General features: G+C 41.0%; 1 protein-coding gene across 2 annotated transcripts in view; it reads left to right on the plus strand.

Moving 5' to 3' along the window:
• The window catches only part of NYAP2 (neuronal tyrosine-phosphorylated phosphoinositide-3-kinase adaptor 2), a 133,603-nt gene that overhangs the window by 54,902 nt on the left and 58,774 nt on the right, over positions 1–19,927 (plus strand). For both annotated transcript variants that reach the window (XM_051626876.1, XM_051626875.1), the window contains one exon: positions 5,111–5,409. In XM_051626876.1, coding sequence (XP_051482836.1) covers positions 5,111–5,409 — 299 coding nt within the window. The remainder of the gene's footprint in view (positions 1–5,110; positions 5,410–19,927) is intronic.

A 19,927-nucleotide genomic window follows, 5' to 3' on the forward strand; every position in this document is an offset into this window, starting at 1 on the left:
TGAGATCATGTTTAGGGGGATAAAAATAGTATATCTTCTGTTTTTTGGCATCCAACCTCTAATTTACAAATATAATTTATGCTAATCTTGAAAGTGCTTCTCAGATACAAAGTAAAATGTGTCATCTTTACTGTATGTGTGTATAATTTATTCTGATGGGGACTAGACATTTCAAAGCCATTTCAGCCTTTATACTCATAATTTTGATATGAGCAGAGGAGCTGGATGTTCTTTGCTGTAAGAGTAAGGAAGTAGTTAAAACAACAGTAGCTATTCTCTTAGGTCAAAAAAGTTAGATGCATTAAGGGATGAACTGCTGTTTGCTCAGTCAAGCCAGATCATATACCATCCTTGAGTTAAGTATTTTTATTCCTCTTGTGTTTTTGCTGATGATTACTCATTTTTATGATGGGCTTATAAAAATCTTCCTATATCATAGTTATTTTTTGTGACTTCTCTCTCCTACAGTCTCTGACTCGTACAGCTTCCCTGATGGATTAGATGCATGTTATGGAGGGTAGCTCCGTGTGGGCTTGCAGGTCCCCCAGAAGGAAGAGGTCTGGCTTTCTGTGAGTGTTGTTGGCCCTGTAATTCACGGTTTTTCCCACTTCTGCAGAGGAGACTGAGTCTTCCTCAAGCACAAGGGGAGTGAGCAGTTGGTATTGAAATGGCCTTTCTTGATTGTCAGAGGAGGATGGTGGCCCACTGTGGTCCCAGGATGGGGTGTATCACAGCAAAGAAATGGCAAAATACCTTGAAAAATGCCATGTCACCAGCAGAGAACATTCCCCTTCCTCCTGCTTAGGAGGTAGAGTCTCATAATTGGGTGTAGTTCCCCTTTTAAGCTTGTGGAGAAAATCTCAGGTAAAAGTGCACAGGAAAAAACATGAAACCATACAAAGATGAGAACTACCAAGTGGTTCTTGGTGCATGAGGCATGAAACTAATGCATTGTAAGTCTGAAGTGATAAGAATTTCTGGATGAATACCAAGAACAAGGGTAGAGAGATAGTGGGGAAGAAAATTTAGCTCCAGGGTATCCGACTTTACGGGACTTAGATATTCCCAAGAATTCTCCTACTCCTTACATCTGTACAGAGGGATTAAATACTCCACATTCTTTATAGTAAAAGCAGTAATGCTGAGTAAAACAAAAGTTTTCACATTATATTATTGTTTTCCAGGAATTAATTCTGTTTCTGCCTGGACCAAGTAATGAAACTTCATAACAAATTAAAACTGTTCTTTACAGTGCTAAATAGGAACAATGCAAATTTAAAAGACTACACCAGTTGAGGCAGACAGTCTCTGAATACTTTCTTTGCCATTTGTTTTTCAGCAATGTCATGAGAAGTCCTTTTTCTTAATTTTCTAACTGAACAACTTGAAGATATATTCCTAGTCAATGTGAACTTCATGACTCATGGCAAAGCAAGATGGAAATGACCTGGCCTGTACTTAGTCCTTTTAGTGTATTTTGTGTTAATTTTTAATGTTTAGCCTTCCTCTATGATTTTCCTTCTTGTCATGTGTAATAGAATGAATAATAGAAAAGACTTTTCCCTCTGTAGTTCTTCAAACACAAAAACACTTCAATTATTCTGTGTTGTAGGTTGGTGAATGTTCCACTAGCTACTTGAGAGAATAGGGCAGGCAAAGCACAATAAGCTGAGCTATAATGTGTGCAGGACTGCAATGACTACAGTTTCTGTGCAGGCAGGCTGAAACCACACGTAGGAGCAGCAGGTCAGTACAGTTTTATGTTAGCCCAGGTCTGAACTCAGAAATCTCAGCTGACAGATAAAGCCTATATTGGAGGTATAACAAGATTCCTCAGATCCATTAGCTGGAGCTGCTCTTCATATTCTAGACATGAAAGCTGAAATCCACCATTACTGTCTTAAGTCAAATTCAGCCATTTTGTTGTAATGATTCAATTCCAGTACTGTGTGGAAGAGGAAGAGGGATGGAAAGCTCTTACCTTCTAGTGCACCCCAGGAGGGAGTGTATAATCTGGCAGCAGTCAAGGGCCTACATCAGAGTTGTTAGGTGGGATTTAGAGAAGCCCGTTATGTGCTTTTGAAAGAAGAGCTGCTTCAGAACACTACTCTGAAGAGTATCTGGAGCCAGCCTCACCTGCCCTTATTTCTATCCATTGTAGCCCCAGTCACTAGACCTTGGCAAATGCTAAAGTGCATTTTCAGCACTAAGTCAGCTTTGCTGTAAGTGTGTAACGTGAGTGATTGTATGATTAATTTTGTATTACATAATTCATGTCTCTTTTTGTAGACAACTGTCTTGTGCTTTTAACGGTTACTTGAACACTGTACATAATTCTTTGTCAGAGAAGCAGTTGAACCTGGCCAAGTTCAAATTGAAACTTCCCAGAGGAATAATCCCAATCTGTATTTCCATATATATTAATAAACTGTGTAATACTTGCAGCGACTCACATAATACAGTTTGGAAATGAGATAGAACTCATTATCAGTACAATGAGGAGCACAGGCTCTTTCCTGTCAGAAATAATGGAGTGAGATATACACAATTATTTTCCTCGCTGTCTCTGTAGTCATTTATGCAGCAAGGTGCAAATAAATCTTTCTTTGCCTGTTGTGCTCTACCGGGACACACACCAGCCCCAGCCAACTCTTGTGGTTGCAAGCTAGGAGGAGCAGATAAATCCTTTAATTCTGTCTAGTTTTGTGGTGTAGCATCAGCAGCACTGTGTATTGCAAAGCTATATTGCATAAGTTCAAATGTGCTTCAGCACACTGCTGCTTGAGGGTAGTGGATGCCTCATTTCAAATCTGCTGTCCTTCTTTTGTAAAGTCAAGCTGTGCAAAGAAACACCCTCTCCCTGACATCAGGAGTCACTATCAGAATAAGTAAAAGACTTCAGCCTTCCATGATCCTGATTGGTGACCAGTGTCCAGGACCAAGAATTGGAAGCTAGTTTTCTTCAGCTTGGGATTTACAGTGCTTAACCATCAGCTGAAGGTTGGCTCCTATGCTCAAAGAGACATAGACTCTTTTAATGTTGTTGAAATTAGGGAAATAATGCCCTGGTGTTTTTGTCTGGTAGCTGAGCAAAGGATATAGAACAGCAAGACCAGATCTACTTCAGTTGTGAAGCAGAACAGTAAGATCTGCTCCATCTGCACCTGCAACCTCTCTCTGATCTGGCAAAGAAGTGTTTACTGTGTTCTGTGTATTCTTAGGAAAAGAGTGAAACCTGTCACCTGAGTGGAATCTCTGCAGGTCCATCCAGAACAGGATCTGCCCTATAGTGTGTGCTATAAATACCTCCAACAGCACTAATTGAGTAGTGTAACCTGATAAGAATTTTCATGTCAGAGACATAGCAAACCAACTTTTTTTTTTTTTTTTTGCTAAATGTGATTTATCCAGTGGACTTAAGCAAGGAAGCAGACTTCCCACCTGTGTTCTTCAGCGTGTTTTGATAGTAATCTTCTTTAAAGAATTTGACAGGCCCTTTTTGTAGTCCAGCATCAGAGGATTATATTATTTTCAGAACAACTTATGAAAGATTAGGAGAGGCATAGTTAATCATTTAAATTAGCCACAGGTTTTTTATTAATCTTCAAATTAACAAGTTCTACCTTTTGATCTTTCTGGCTGCAAATCCCTCTGGAATTGATGCCAATTAGGATTCAGTAATAACTTGGTTATGAACATGGACCAGTGTGTGCATGTGGGTGTATGCACGCGTGTATGTACGTGTGCAGGTAGGTGTCAGAGCCCCTTGAGAGTGGCACGTATTCAGTTAGACCTGTCCAGCCATTGCTAGTTTGAAAAGTGGACCTCTCCACTAGTGGAATTTAAGTACAAATGAAAGGACAGTAACAAGCAAATGGAGATTCGGCTGTTCACTGTTGCACAGTGCCAATCTGACACTTTTAAGACAATTAGAGACAGATTGTATATAACCTACAAAGAAGGTAGGGACAGTGTCAGGGAATTAAGTGACCTTATTCTTCACATGAACTGTTGAGAAATTGCCTTGTCTTTTTAAAGAAGGCAATAGCACCAAATAAACTGCACCAGCCCAAGGAAACATTGAATAGGAAACTTACAGAAGCATAAATTGATCCTGTTCAGAGATTCCCTTTATCTGAAGGGTAAACAGGAGGTAATTAGGGCTTTCTGCCACTTTGCAGATCTCATACTGGCATTTCTGTATGCCTGTGATGGTACCATTTCAAACCTCCTGGCAAACAGGCCCATGTTGACCCGTGTATGTTGCTGAGTTTGTTTGTATAGTCACTGATTTGCCGGACTTGAAGTGTGCTGCAAGTTTACAGGGTAAGCATCAGTAAGAGGTGTTTTTCAGAACTGATAAGCATGCATGAGTAGAGCAGAAATAGTACCAGGTTCTCAGTCCTGCCATCCACAGTACATGATACGACATACATGGTACGACAGCACTTGTTTCAGCTGAGATTTCCTTGCATTTCTGAATTGCTGGAGGTTATTTTCTTCCTGGTGTCCCACAGCCCATTGCCTTTTCATGCTTATATTGTACTAGTCTGATGCTGCCCATGTTTACACCTTCGTGAGGATTTGATGAGATATTAATCTTTGGTTTCCTATATCCAGGTAATTCTTAGAGCATTTCTTTCTCTTACTATTCTTTAATCTAAAGGAAATGATTGATTGGAGCCCATGAGCCTTGTTTCCCATGGTATATGAGTGCAGGGGAGTGTGGATCAATACACAATGTTGCATTTCTAAAGCAATATTCTTTGCCCTACTCACAGTCTCTTATTTTCTCGAACTTTTCTGATGTCCTATGTTTGAAATTTGTTCTATAGATGATTTTTAGTCACAATACTACAGAACCTAAACAAAATCTTTTCTCGACTTCTTGTAAAATCCTGAGTGCGTAGCCATGTATGTACGTTTCGGTTGTTGACAACATATGATGGAAATAGACCATTCTAGTAGTTATCTTAAAAAAAAAAGAGTAATGCTTGTGTCCAAATTTAAGAGTTCAGTCTGCTCAGCACAGACAGAACTGATATCCTGGTTGCAGGTACAGTTCAGGCAAAGGTGGATCATTTACATATATGCATGTTTTCTCTTACAGAATAGGTGGAGAAGTAGTGAGAGGAAATGAAGGAAGCTATGTGGGCAAACATTTCCGCATGGGATTTATGACAATGCCTGCTCCTCAGGACAGACTGCCACATCCTTGCTCCAGTGGCTTTACCGTGAGATCCCAGTCCCTTCATTCTGTTGGAGGAACCGATGACGAAAGTAGCAGCTCTCGTAAGCAGCCACCTCCAAAACCTAAGCGAGACCCCAACACCAAACTGAGCACCTCATCTGAAACAGTCAACACTGGAACAACAAGTAAAAGTGGGAAACTACCAGACAGGACTGAAGGTAAACAATATAAATGTTATTATTATATTTTTTAAAAAGGTTTTTGGTGACTTAGGGTCAAGATTATCCAGCTGAAAATCTAGTGTTTAAGAATTATCTGCAAGTTTCTCCAACTGTGCAACAGTGCCAGCATGCATATCCTAGATCATCGTTCTCCAAATGTTGGACCAGTGGGTAATTGCCAACCTTAGATATTTCTCACAGAACTATACCAGATTATGTGGCCAGGTGACATACTAGGGAATGAGTTGAATTTATTAAAAGTGAAGTGAAAAAGATATTTCTATCAGATGGTGTGTAAGACAATGATATATTCATGTCAGCCAAGGACCACTCACTGTATTACAAGTACTATGCAAACCATAGCTTTGGAAGGAGTCCTTCTCAACAAAGAAGTGAAGGACAGAAATAATTAGAAAGAATACTACATGGTCCTGAAACTCGACATCAAGGAAATACCATCCAAGGGTAAAAATTTTACCCAAGATGATAGAATGTATTGCCTAAAGCTTATGTTTCCATATGAGCCTACATTTTCTCTTCCCATTCCTCCCAGTTACATTTCAGCTAATGCAGCATTCAGAAGAAAATAAACCAATGTGTTGAATAAGGATATCACTTTTTTACTCTGAACTTCAGAAGATGAGCTAATACTATGGGTACCTTCTTCTTCCTTTGTTCTGTGCTGGAAATGCATTTTGTGCAGCAGTAAGACCAGCTGTACTCCCTGCTAGGAGAGATCATGATGACTGTGTCACAGTGTGAACTCTAAGAAGTAACCCTTAGGAACAACTGATCATTGCTGATCTTTCCCACTGCTAAGTTACATATCAGGTTTGACATCCCATGTGGTATGTAGTGCTCTTAGTGTGTATCCCTTTGGTTTGTTTTTGTGGTCAGAAGTACTTGTTACTTACATTCATGCTACAACCCTTCAAGCAAATCTGGTTTTAGAAAGTCATCAGTGATAACAAAGATGCAAAGCAATGTATAATTCAAATGGTGGCACGTATGTCTGTGATTGCAAGGTTGAACGCAAATGCTGAATATAACTGTAGATTTATTTGTGCTGTTGTTAGTACTCATCTTAAATATGTTTACCATTATTTCCATGGCTTGTTCTCTACAGTGACTATTACATTGACTTTACTGAACAGACTAACATGATAAATCCAAACATTCAGTAGCTGCCCTTAATATAAAAGCAGCTTATCACAATTTTATTAGACCAAAGCCTACATAGAAACCATTCAGATTTGTGCTGCAGAGAAATTTAAAATCTAATCTCAGAAAGTCTGCTAAGTCTTTCATTTAATGCAAGAAGAGAATGCATGACATGAACTTCTGGGTGTCATATGATTGCTCTGAGGTGAAAGGCTGGAGCTTTTAAGTTACTTAAAAAAAACCCCAAAACAACAAACCAGAACTAACACCATTATATGCATATTTTTAAAGTAATTCCTTAATCTAGCACTCTTTCTTCCTGAGTCTGCACAACCAGAATTACTGGGGCAGTGAAGTTTGTTTTGCAGACAGGGCAGTAAGAGAGGTTCTAACATTTTCTAACTCATTTAATGAATAACCCTGCAGGTGCGCGTTGAGTCACGCAGTGTATTGAGCTCTTTGGTACAGCTGATCTTGGCATTATGTCTAGGATTTTTAGGAATGAGGTCTGTTTTACATCCATTCCCCAGTCCTTTTCATCATTTACTGAGAAGCAAGAGACTTTGACAGCCTTAAAGTAGCAATAATCATAATGGTAACTGAAATATGTCCAAGTATTTTGCCAGTCTTATAAAAGTTATGGCAGACTCCTTAAGCAGCCTTGGGTCCTCATGAAACTAGATCTTCTTCAGTGTTATTATTGTGGAAGTTTCTGAAAATTTTGTTTCCTTTCCCTCATCTCCTCCTGCCATTTGATATTTGGTACCAAAGATGTAATATGTAGTCATGTCCCTTCTGACATATTTCAAAGTTTGTAATGGGTTATTACTTTTTCCAAGGACAAGAACCATTTTGCTTCTTCCTCCTCCTCTGTGCAGGTTGAGCTCCACCTGTCCATCACACAATGGTTTTGAGTGATATGTGTGGTATTGCAGAAGTGTTCACTTTGGATGGTCTGTATAACAGTGGTACTACTGACGATGGTACTATTGCAGAGTGCCTTGGATTCATTATTATAATTAGGAACTGAATATTCATAGCAAGCTCTCTGGAAAGAAATGGTGAATGAGTAATACTCCATTACTAGCACTAAAGGTAATACCTACATGTGACATTTTAGTGTGACTAAGTATCTTCATGGAATATTGAGAATCTCTGTGATACTTCATATATGACACTTATTATATGAATTCTGCTGGTATATTATACGTAGTGCAGCAATGAACACTTTTAGACTATTGTGAAGAAACTCCTGGGGATTTTAAATTGACAGAATCCATTAACCATACTGTTGGTTTCGTGTGTTCAGAATTTCTGCCCTGTTTCTATGTGTCTAGGTTTATCTGTGCCAGATTTACAGGGCTTTCACCAAGGACTTTGATATGTAGAAAGATGAGATTATAGGGTTTTCTTTAAATAAGCAGTCAAATTTAAAAGTCTGAGATACACTCAGAAATGGTACAATATGGTGTTTGTATGGACAGGCTGATTTCTAAAATGCTTTGCTGTCACCCGGAGAGTCTCTGTTATCACCTGTGCACTGCAACGTAACATTTGTTTTGAGGAATGTATTTTTACAGTGAGGCTCTAATTCGGCCAGTGTGGTTTTTATATGCAAGTGATTAAGTTTTCCATATCTGGTATTTTTCATTCTAGTAGCAGTCTTTGAATTCAAGAAATTGGAAACTTGTATCTTACCAATTTGAGGTGAGAGAGTTGATAGGATACAACCTTCATGTTCTCCTAGGAATGTCTTTGGAAGCTCAAGTTCAAGAACATGCAGGTTTAACTTTCAGTCACTCTTTTCCATATGGTACCCAAATATTTGTATATGCATGTGTCTTACACATTTGTTTGTGGTATTTCCAGGCTGAATGGCTACAGTTTTTTCTAAGAACTATGGAAAACAATGATGAAAAACTCCTATTGTTTCTCCATCAACCATTGTGAAATCTCTTCAAAGAAATTGTCACAAAAATGTTCCCAGCTCATTTGGCTTTTTTATAATGTCTATTGTCTGTGGCTACTTTGAAAGGGAATTTGCTACATTTCCTAGGCAACCAGGGACAGCTTCACCATTCATTTTTATTAAACTTGTTTCATTTTTGCTTTTTAATAATGGTCCAGTTTATACAAACAAGAGCAGTTTCTTATGGTAACTTTTATACTTTTCCTGATTGTGGTAAAGTCAAAATATTGAATCCATCTCATCATAACTACCATAACATTGAGATATGTTTTGGATATGAGCGTGACTGTACTGCAGAACAAAGTGGCAAAAGAAATTTGCTCATGAACTTGAAAGACCTTTCCCTCCTGAAGCACAAATAGCATCAGTAACAGCCACACTGGCTCAGTACACTTTTCCTGAAAGCGCTCCTGCTTCCAAATTTGTCGGAGTGTGAGAATCTTCTTTGAAGTTGTGATGACACGTATTAACCCTGTCTCATTGTGAAGCAGTATCATAACACTTTGGTTTGTGTGTTTCATCCCAGTCTACCTTGGCTCTGCCTGACAAACCACTCTCCAGCCTAAAGGCCTTCTTCTTTTTAACTTGCCTTTAATTTTGTTGCTGTGTTTCCACACTGTTGTGTTCTGTCTTATGCTTCAATATTCCTTTTTTACTCTTCCGGCTACCCCTCATATGCACCCACTGAGCACCTCCCACCCAATGCATTTCTCCTCCATGACAGATATCTAAAAAAGTTGTTTTTAAAAACATGGGTTGTCTTCTCTGCAGAGTAGGAACAGCAAACAAACATAGCTGTGACCTATACATCACACATTGGAAGTGAAGAGAGAGCTGAAAAGGGTAATTTTAAATAACTCTTCAGCATGGAAGGCATATCTAGTCTTGATCCTGAAAGGCTCTTTATTGAGAAAATGTAGGAGTTTAACTGATGTGCTTTCGGTGCCCAATCTGACAGAAAAAAATAATTAATAAAACAGTATAATTGATGAATATAACAACCAGCCTCAAGCAGTGTTTTCTGATCTGATCATTGAAGGTTTACAGATCTACTTCAAGAAAAGTTTACAGATCTACTTCAAGAAAAGTTTACAGGTCTACTTACAAGAAAGGTTTACAGATCTACTGCAGTGCAAACATAAATGAGGAGAGTGAATAGTAGTTTGAAAGTAAACTTTTTGTTGAAATTCTGTTTAGTAATACGGACAATGACTGTTATATAAATAAATGCCCATAAAATATATAGAATGTAATTTATACACACATTTATGTACGTTGAAAATGCAAGTTGTGCGTGCCTACATGTGCCTACAATGCAAATTAAATGCACATAAATGCAATTCAAAACAGAGTAGCATTTTCAAAATGCTATTTCTGGCTGTAATTCTGCTCCTCTCAGAGAACATGGAAGGTTTAGGTCTGATCCCTAGCTCTTGAACTCACTCAGTTTGTTTAGTGTTTTCTGTCTGAGTGTCATGTGTGGAAGGAGAGATTTGCTTTGCTCTTTTCTGAGCCCCTGCAGTGGAAGCCCCTCTCTGGTGCTCGGCAATCTCTAAAGGTGGGCGACTTGTACAGAAAACTTTCCTCTGGAGAAAAACAATTATAGTAACTAACTGGGGTCAGAGTCTGGCTGTTCTCTCTCATAAGTCTGGTTTTCTATCACTAGACTGGTGTCTATGCTTGGTAAACTTGATCCCTACTACCCACATTAAACAGAACTTGGATTAAAGGGATTTAGCACTTCTGCTGGTTTTGCTTGGTGCTGATTTCCTTTCATTTCCTATCTTAGCAAATAATGAATATAACCTGAACTTTGAAAGTGTCTTCTGCAGTAACCACATCATGTCATTCCTTATTCGTGCATCTTTTCATCTGTGGCTACTAAAGGAAGAAATATTACTAATGAGCCCTATTCAGACCTAACAAATCTAAAGGGACTGACAGATGGGTTCTGGTGGGTATAGCTATGGGCAGTTTAAGATGCTACTGGTTCCAGGCTATCTGCTTGGCCTCCTGCCAGATGTGACAACCCAGTGCTGATGCAGCAGAATGCAGTATTTTGGAGAGATGGGTGCTGCTACACCACCCTGCTGCTGGGCAGGAGCTGTGGCAGAGGCATGGGGTGGGCAGGTCTGGTGAGAAGCACTTCCCTGTGGCCAAGTCTGCCAGAGCCCTGGGCAGCCAGCATGAGATGAGCGGGTGACTGTCACAATGCGCTCCCTTATAGCAAGGGTCTGTGGTGACTGCAGCCTGCCAGGCTGCTGAGATGTGGGCCTGAGAAGGGGGAAGATCAGGCTGGGGTGCTATGGCAGGATGGGGGTGCTGGCTTCTGAGTTCCAGCCTCTCAAGACTCCCAGGGCACAGGCATCTCAACTGGGTGCTCAGCTGGAGCCTCGTGTCATTGTGCCTGAGAGGCTTGAATGCTTGCATGTTGTGCACTGTAGGATTTATTTTAGCTCTTTTTACTCTTTTCTACACCCTGCTCTGTATTTTAAGTACAGCGTTTTCACACAAAAAGCTGCAGCTAACGTTCACCTTAGCTATATAGGTATAATGCCAGCCAGTATTCAGTCATGTGTAAAGCAGTATCTGTATTCCTTCACATACCTTAATCTGATTCTTGATCTTAGTGCTGCATTACCCATTATTTTTCATATGCTGTAATGTATGTCTTGCAGACTGTGAGGCTTGAGACGGCTTAACTTGAAACTGTGCACACTGGGAGAAGGCAGCTGGCAATGATAAAATGAAAGTCAAAGACAGCGTCAGAAAACACATGCTCTGTAGTTAGTAAAATGAGGTGAATTTGGCTCTTAACTACTCTACATGATTTCTGAGAACTGCCCTGAGTGTCCAGGTGGCACTGGATACATGGATACGTGCCTTTGGCAGCACTGGAGTGGTGTAGTCTCTACTAGAAACCTGGTACTGCTTTCCCTTTTCTCAGCCCTGCATCTCAGCAGCCTCCTTGCTGCTGCAATGGTTAAGGGGCTGGAGGGCAATGCTGACCCAGCTTTGCTGTGTGACTCTCCCCAGCAGGGCTTCTGCTCTGGTTTGGCCCCTTTGGTTGCTAAAGCCACTTGTTCCCACTGACCTGCACCATAGCAAGAAGGACACAGCAAAGATTTCCATCTATTCTGTAGCATTTAATAGCTTAGAGATTTTCAAAGGCTTTGATTTTGGGGGTGGGTGAGTGGGATAGTTTTTCAGTGTTTTGAGGTTTGGTTTTCTTTGCTTTTGCTGAGATTTTGGTTTGCTCCTCCCTGCAGCAACTCAGTTTTCAGATGCAGCTCCCAGAACTGGGTTACTTTCCTGTGCATATGACCTCCTCCAGCCCTTCATCTTTTCTGTTTTCTGGTCCCTCAGATAAGGGAGGGCAAGGGGGAAGGAAGGAATAAAAGCAGCAGTTCTTATGGCTGTTATAATAGCTTTCTGTGCAGAGCAGTGAACACAATGTAATTTTTGGAGGGATTTATAAACAAGTTTTGAAGTCACAGAGGGAGTATGTTCTTACCCTCAAGGCACATATGCATGCTCATTAACGTTAATGGAAGCTGCAAGCATTGAACAGAAAATAGACCATGCAGTGGTAAAAGACATGAAGATCTAGTTACCCACTTGGGAATTGCATTGTGCCCAAGACTTGGCAGTTGGTACTTTAGCTTTGTTGTGCTAGTCTATCCTGTGTACTTAGTGTCTCCTTTTTTCTCCTCTTAATTTAACAAAGTTGCTTTATGTATTCCTCATCTCTCTTTTCACATTAGGATGTTTCTCATTTGCTGAGAAACAGTACACCTGTGGAAGAGAGCACCAAATTAAATGTGCAGGCCCCCTGCAGTACAGATCTCTCTCTGCTCTGGAGGGTGATAGAAGCTGTGATGTTATTGATAATGGAAAAGCCTTAATAATGCGAGTTCAGGGACTGTTGTGCTGATTTACCAGATTCACTGCAAATACAACCAGTCCAGGAGGAGGCTGCCTGCCCTGAGCTGAGGCTGGTGAACCCTGGTAAATGCTTGTGATTCCTGCTGAGCATGGGGGCTTTTCCACACTGTGTACCACAGTGCTCCAGGTCTCAGGAGAGTTTATAATCCTGATTGCAACCCCAGGCCCAAACTGTGCTTGTGAATTCACACCATTTTGCCCTGGAATTAGCAAACCTCAGAGCAGTGTTGGGTATAATGCAGACATCCTGAGCAGGAGGCTTTCTCCAGGCTGCTGCCATCCAGAGATCCACTGACTCTAGGGTCACTGTAGTCCCTGGACACACCAACAAGGGAAAGAAATGTGAGCCACTCAGTCATGCAGTCAGCTGGGGTCTAGAGCAGAGTATTAGTCAGGTTTCACATCATATAAAAGTCACTAGGTTGCTTTTAGAGCCAACCAAGCCCTGGAAATACTTCATTTGTACTCTTGGTGTCTGAATCAATAATCTTTACCAGAATGACCACAATGAAGTGAGAGTCTTTGAAGAAAGCTATCATGTGGGTGCTCTTGTCCACTGCATGGTTAATTTTCAACCTCCATAGATAGCCCCTATGTAACTGGAGGATGATAGTGTAAATAAATCCATTCATTATCATCAGGTCACTTATATGTAAAGCCTGGATTTCTGCTAGAAAAAAAAACCTAAGTCATTATATTTGTGACTGTAACTCTTTATTATGTTTATAGCCCAGGAAGCCATAATACTGGGCCATCTCAGCATTTCCACTTGTGAGCTGAAATACTATGAAGCACTAGATTTTTGCGTTATTTTGCATCACTGAATGGCTCTGAAATCAGGGCCATGAGAGGAGGGGAGGAGAAATCCAGGTAATTCTCTTGCCTCATTTTGACAGCCCTTCAGAATCTGTTAAGTAAAATGAAATGTCCACGAAACTACAAAAATAACAGTTCTGTTTTCCATACAGTCTTTGGCTCTGTCTGTTAAAGACTTTGCAGACAAATGAGCAAGGGCTTGAGGTATCAGACTGAAGTCCTGAAGTCCCTGTTTACTCTCAGAGCTGGTCTGAGATAATAGAGAAGTTTGGCAAAACTCATTTGGAATTAAAAGAAAAAAAAAAAAAAAACACAAAACAGCTGCAGTTTTTATTCCACAACAAATGCATTGAATTTCCAACTCTTGGTCTTACCTTATTTTTACTGGTGCCCTAATTCTGTTCTTGCTTAATCAACCAAATGACACAAATGTTTATGGAGTGGAGCATGACTGAGCTCTCAAAACATTTCCTGCCTAGAGGTTGATACTGGGGAGGTCAAAAACTCTGCACTCACGTTGGCCTTAATGGGAATTCACTGTGCTTAGCAGAATCACATCCCAAGAGATTCAAGTCTGGCTCCAGGTGAGATCCAGTCATGGCTATCCTCTGTTTCATTGGTAATTTCTTTCTAATGACTGTTTGAATACAGGAGTCTTGGTTGGTGCACTGGTTTACTGCTTTCATCTCTTCCACTTGGCTTAATGCTGAATGACATCAAGCAGCATATGCCTGACATGCTACAACTGTGTTTGGCACTTCATGGTTTTCAATTCGTGTGTGTGAACAGTGCTGTGTTGGGATAGCATCCACAGCAGTCACAGCTCAGCAGAGCACAGCTTCCTTTTTGCAATGCCACCAGCTTGCCCGGAGGTCACAGTCTACCAGCCTGAGCTTTTCATAGATGCACAAGGGGAAAAAAAAACAAAGCATACACAGATTTTTTTAGCTAATTTTGATGTTCATAACTTCAAACAGCTGGCATGTCGACCAAGAAGCACATCCCCCAAAGTCCAGTGTGACTTGTGGCTGGCTGTTAGTTCAGGGTGGGAGAAGGCTTAGATGTGGAAAGTAAAAAGCTGGAGCATGGTGTACTTGACATCATCAAGACACATGGCTAAATATCCATTTCCAGTGCAATGGTATAATATTTGTCCTGGCCTCCATCATTTCTCTGAGGTAATGATGAATAATACTCTACTTTCAAATTCACAACCACTTGCATGTAATGATTGAATGATTCTAGCTTCTCTTATTTTCAGTAGTGTAAAACAAATCTAGTACTGCAAGTACAGGACTTTCTGAGCATAAACATGGCTGGAAAAATTCAGGTCTGTTTTAGGAGCCTTTAGGAGTTTTATAACCTTTGGGTTCTTGGCTCTAATAGTGCTTTGTGGCATGAAGGAGATTCCTGGCATTTTGTCCTCCATGCATGACTGCAAAGGGAGCTGTCTCCCATTTCCTCTTGGTAGGATACTGAAAGTTGTCTTGGCTATAAATCTTGCCCTAGGATCAGTGTGACAATGACAAAAGTCTCCTCAATTGGGAAAGGTTTAATGGGATGAGATTTTTGCTTATGACAACGGAAGTCTCTTAATCCTTGGATTTTGGTGAATCAGATGGTAAGCAACCATTTGATTAAAAGAACAAAAAATACAAGCAAAAAAAGCAAGTTTGTGAAAGTGCACCAAGTACAAACTTGACACTATCACAACAGTGTGGATCAAAAAACTTGGTAATATGTCTAGGCTTCTTATTTTCTTAAATACGAGTTTTTTGCAGACAAAAGCATGGAAGCTCAAGGTATTCTGTGGTTTGAATTATTTTTTATTTTCTGGTAAAGATGAGATTATTTTTGTGGCTGTTTTGGATAAATATCTGCAGTCACTAATTGCCATGAGATCCCAGTCTTGCCAATACATGTTTGCATGGGAGTAAGTGTTCTGCCAAATGGAGGCTACTGTAAATAATACTAACCATCTCACAGTGGGGTAAGTGGAGGAGGAACAGGGCTCTTCACAGCTCTTCCTCTTGCTTGGATGACCTTGAGCATTTCACTTGACTCAGTGTCCCAAATTCCTCTTTTGTAAAATCGAGATGGTGACAAGGGCTTTGTTTTGTGAGGTAGTTTGCAATTAACTTAAGAGTATTTCTGCTCACAGTCAGAACTTGGGCTAATGGGATGTGTGAGTGCTTTTGTGAGCAGCACTGTAGAAAGAGGCTTTTGAGCGGAGAATGGAATATGTGAACAAGACTATCCTTGCTAAATGTGAAGTTCCAAACAGCGGGCAGGGTTTCATTTGTGAACTCAGGGCAGTCACTGTGGAAATGAAGACTTCAAGCAGTTTCTCTGCATAGGAACTACTCAAGTTCCCTTTCCCAGCCTCTTGTTGGTATCTCTAGTGCTGCAGTGCATGTAAAAGGGTGGCCAAACTTGGGCTGTGGTTGTGGTCCAACTCTGTGAAATGCTGAATGCGGTTGGTTTACAGCACAGACCGAGGTGATGGTAGGTAACAACCCATCTCAGAGCTCAGGCTGTTCTGTGCTGTCCTGGACCAGAGGCTGTGCCTCAGTGGTATGGATGAATTCCTGCAAAGAGCTTTGCTTCTGAGCAACAATAAAATGAAGTAGGCTGTAAACACAGGGTTACAGGAATAGCTTCTGGTTTCCTGTGGTGGTGCAAATGCTTAAAGCGTGGGTGCTTCCCTGTATCCTAGTGACAGTGGAAGTAGGTCCTTGTTCAGTCTTCATGGGGAAATTGAACAGCTGCAAGGTAGGATAAAAAAGAATATTTCTTAAATTAATAGTTGCTTGGTAAAGGAAAGGATAAGATACATTATCTGAGAAAGCAGACTGGGATAACAGTTTCAGCAGTCAGTGACTTTTCAGTGGCAAAACCAACACTGGCTTTACACCCACACTGTTGCTTTCCACATTTAGTTTAACCGTTCAGGCTGGCTTAGGGACTGTGTGGTAAGGATAGATGGTTCAAAATTATAAGCAAATGGGAAGAAGAAGAGAAAAAGGGGAAGAGGAGGAGAGTGCAATGTGTGTGCTCACTGCAAACACAGTGTGCGAGAGACAAGGGGAAATAATAACAGTTCATTCACGTAGAACTTTTAGGAGGAAATTATGATTTTGGCTCACTTCCTCTAGTCATACTCTGGCAGTTTATGTCTGCTTCTTCCTTTAGATATTGGCTAATGTCTTTTAGCCTGTGATACTGCTCTGGCTTTAATTACCTTTCATTTACCTCAGCTGTTCAAGTGTTTTTGTTAGAGAACTCCACTTTTCCTCATTGTTCTGTCATCTGTCTCTTGGTCTTTTTTCCCTTTTTTTTCAGGGTGCTAGTTTTTAATCAAGTATCTTTCTTGCTCACACTAGTTCTGCCTGTGAGTTGAACTGAACATGTTCTGCAGTTGTGGGTGAGTAGGAACAGTTTCTGGCAGCAACCCCTCTGTTCCTTTTTTTGCTCCATCTTTGTCTTTTCATCCTTTGTCTCACTTCTCAGGTGGCACAATGAGATTAAGCCTGGCATTTTAAAAAGGAGAGAGGGCTGTTCCAAAGCTTGTCTGGAACTGTGTACAACACTGCCCAGATGGTACTGTTTGCTGCAGCCATGCCAGGCTGCATGACTCTTCTAGAGCAACACTATTGCAGGCTCTACTAGTTCCACTGCACCACTCTGCAAATAAATGCAATATGAGATTGTAGATGCCATGCGCACAGAGAAGCTCTGAGTGGGAGGCAACTGATAATGTGTCTTGTCTGTAATTTTGTCAACATTTTATTTAGAGTTGAGGAGACAGGAGTCACCCTTATGGAGATGGAAGGAAATTGAATAGCTGTGAGGCTCTTTTCCTAAAGCTGATCACACTGAGTATTTCAGTAATGCTCAGCCTCTGGCTGCAGAGCAGTTACATCTCTGGGCACTGCTTCCTGCCTCTGAGCTGCTCTGACAATGCACTGTCCACTTCAGCTATTATGATATTCACCCAAAAGATCCTCAGTGACAACCTGCAGGAACTGCTTCTGCAGGGTCACCTGGTGTCCTTTTGGTAAAGGCAAGACTGCCCCTTTACATGAACTCTGGTTCATTGGGACTAATTTGCTTTCTCAGTGTTCCTGCTGTGGAGACTCATTCGACCCCTGCGATCAACCTTGTGCTTTGTTTTGAAATCAGAGCTCGGTGCTGGAAGGGCCTGCCCAATGTGTCATTCAGCAGCAGCAAAAATATCATATAAAGCCCACAGAATTTTGGGGGGAGAGGAGGTTAGTGAAATCTTTTGGTTTCTTGGTGGTGGTGGAGGACGTTGAGGAAGCATAGCAGTGTTTGTGGGGCTGCCATGCCTGTGGAATAGTTGGCCACAATGCGTTTCATGTTGGAGTCCCCAGGTGGTCAGTATTAGGCCCACATCACCTTGGTAGGTCTGCCAGCTTGATTTAATGGTCTGCAGTTATTTTAGAAGCTCAGCAAATAGGTTGCTACTTATGTAGGCAAATAATGTACTTGATCTACTTATTGCATCTGTAAGTAGAAGATAGGTGTTACTGTGGATCTAAAAAATTAAGAGTTTAATCTCTGGACAAATGATTCAAGTCTTTGTGTATAGTCACCGTTAGTATTCTGAACAGGATGTTTGTGAACCAAAGCAACAGTGAAATCAAGTGAGCAAAGACAGACTGTTTTTCTAGATAAATTAAGTAGGCAAGCTAAACCTACTGTTTCATTAAACGTTTGTCTTCCTTCTATCTTGATTTCCTTCTTTTTTCTGTAAATTGAGTCCACTATTTGGGTACACGTACTGGATTTAGAAACCACCCAGGGCCAGGAACTTTTACAGACATCAGTTTCATTCAGTGTCTCTATAATACTGGGTCAGAAGGTCTCTGTACTGTACCTGCCCCAAGGTGTTCATGAGAAGTTCAGTAAATTATTTCCCGTATCATCTTCCTCAGCTACGACAGCCAGTAATCAATAGCACGTTGTTCCTGCAAAGCCAGGGGTTACATTGAGACCGGAGCGTGCCCTGGTTTCCATGGGCATTGCCAGATGATACCACAGAGGCCTTCAGTGCCCTTTGGGCAGTAGATGTTGTGTGAACAAGCAGCCCTGCCCTCAAAGGCTTACTGGTATCACAGTGGTGTCCACTACCTACTGAGCTCATATAGTGTAGGTGTCTAAGGCACATGTTGGTGGGACTTAGCTCCTCACATGTGCCCTGAAGTATCCCTCTCTGAGCAGAAGAGAGATCTTTTCTTTCTGCAGGTCAACAGAAATGCTGCTGTACTTGCAGTAATCACAAAGCAGTCAGTAGAAACTCAGACAAAATGCAAAGCGTCAGATCTTGTGCGTGGTACTTGGGGAATGTGAGATGGGTGGCTTCAGGAGGGAGGGGGCAGGTAGTGCAGGAAGACAGGTATATGACAACTGGGCTATAATAGCTGCACCACAAGGAAGATGCTGGGAAGGGGGACACACACTTAGTTCTCAGTTCTCAGTGTGAAATGCAGTCAGTTTGTGGGTAGTTGTAATAATAGAGCAGTAACAGTTAATTTACAGTAAAACAGTGAAAGCTGTTCAGGTTTCATCTCCAAGATGACAGTCAACATACTATAAATGCTGCTTTAAAACTGAAGGGCTTTGCTCATGTTGCTGACCTGTGATTCTGTACTCCACTGTGACCACATTTAACTCTTAACTCTTCAGTGCTCTGACTCTGTGTAGGTTCCTGCAGCAGAGCAGCAAAGCCATCAGCAAACAAGCACATACACTTTGTAAATTAGTTTCTCTGCAAGCATGACTCAGTGGTTCTATTTGCACGCTTGTCTTGTAATTCATCTAATGATGCTTGTGATTGATTAATTTCCATGCCAATGGCCATCCTGTATCTAGAATTCCTTCAGATTATATACAGCCACAGAACATTTTACTGCTACTGTTCTATGGCTGCAAAATCTGTTTCACATGTGCATACTGCAGGCCATGGGAACCAGAACAAACCGGCACTTTGGCAGTATTGGTTGCGTGTGTGGGCAGAGTGAGGCTCCTTTACGCAGATTCCCACTTCACCAGTAATCCTCCCACAACTCCCTTCTCAGAGCCTGCTTCCAGTGGAACTGCTGTAATTTACACCCATGTAATACCATAGAACTTGGCTCCTTATCTCTGGGCATATTAGTCCAAGGATGTTTCTCTAAATGGATACTCAGTAATCATTGCAACCTAAAAGAAGTTCCTGCAAGATTGTTTGCCTCCATTTGCACTCAGTTCATCAGTTTTCCTGTAAAAGGAGGATGATTCAAATTGACTTTTCTTACTTATCCACAGTCTTGGTTTTTCTGCCTTTCCTAGGCTGTGCTGACTGACATTAACTTTTAGACTCAGTGAATAGTACAGAAAGGCTTGATAACAAATAATTTGTAATTATTTCTCAGGCACATCTTTTTTCTTTGCCTATTCAAAGTTATCTGGAAAAATCAGGGACATCAATTACTCATTCTTTAAAAGAACTAGGATGTGAAGTTCAAAATATATGAAAGCACAAGGCTGGGCATTCAGAAGGAGACTTAGTCACTTTGTAATTTCCTGAATGCTTTCTGGAGACCTTTTTGCTGTGGGAGC

This window comes from Apus apus, chromosome 8 (genome assembly GCF_020740795.1).
Source record: "Apus apus isolate bApuApu2 chromosome 8, bApuApu2.pri.cur, whole genome shotgun sequence".
NCBI classification, from domain to species: Eukaryota; Metazoa; Chordata; class Aves; order Apodiformes; family Apodidae; genus Apus; species Apus apus.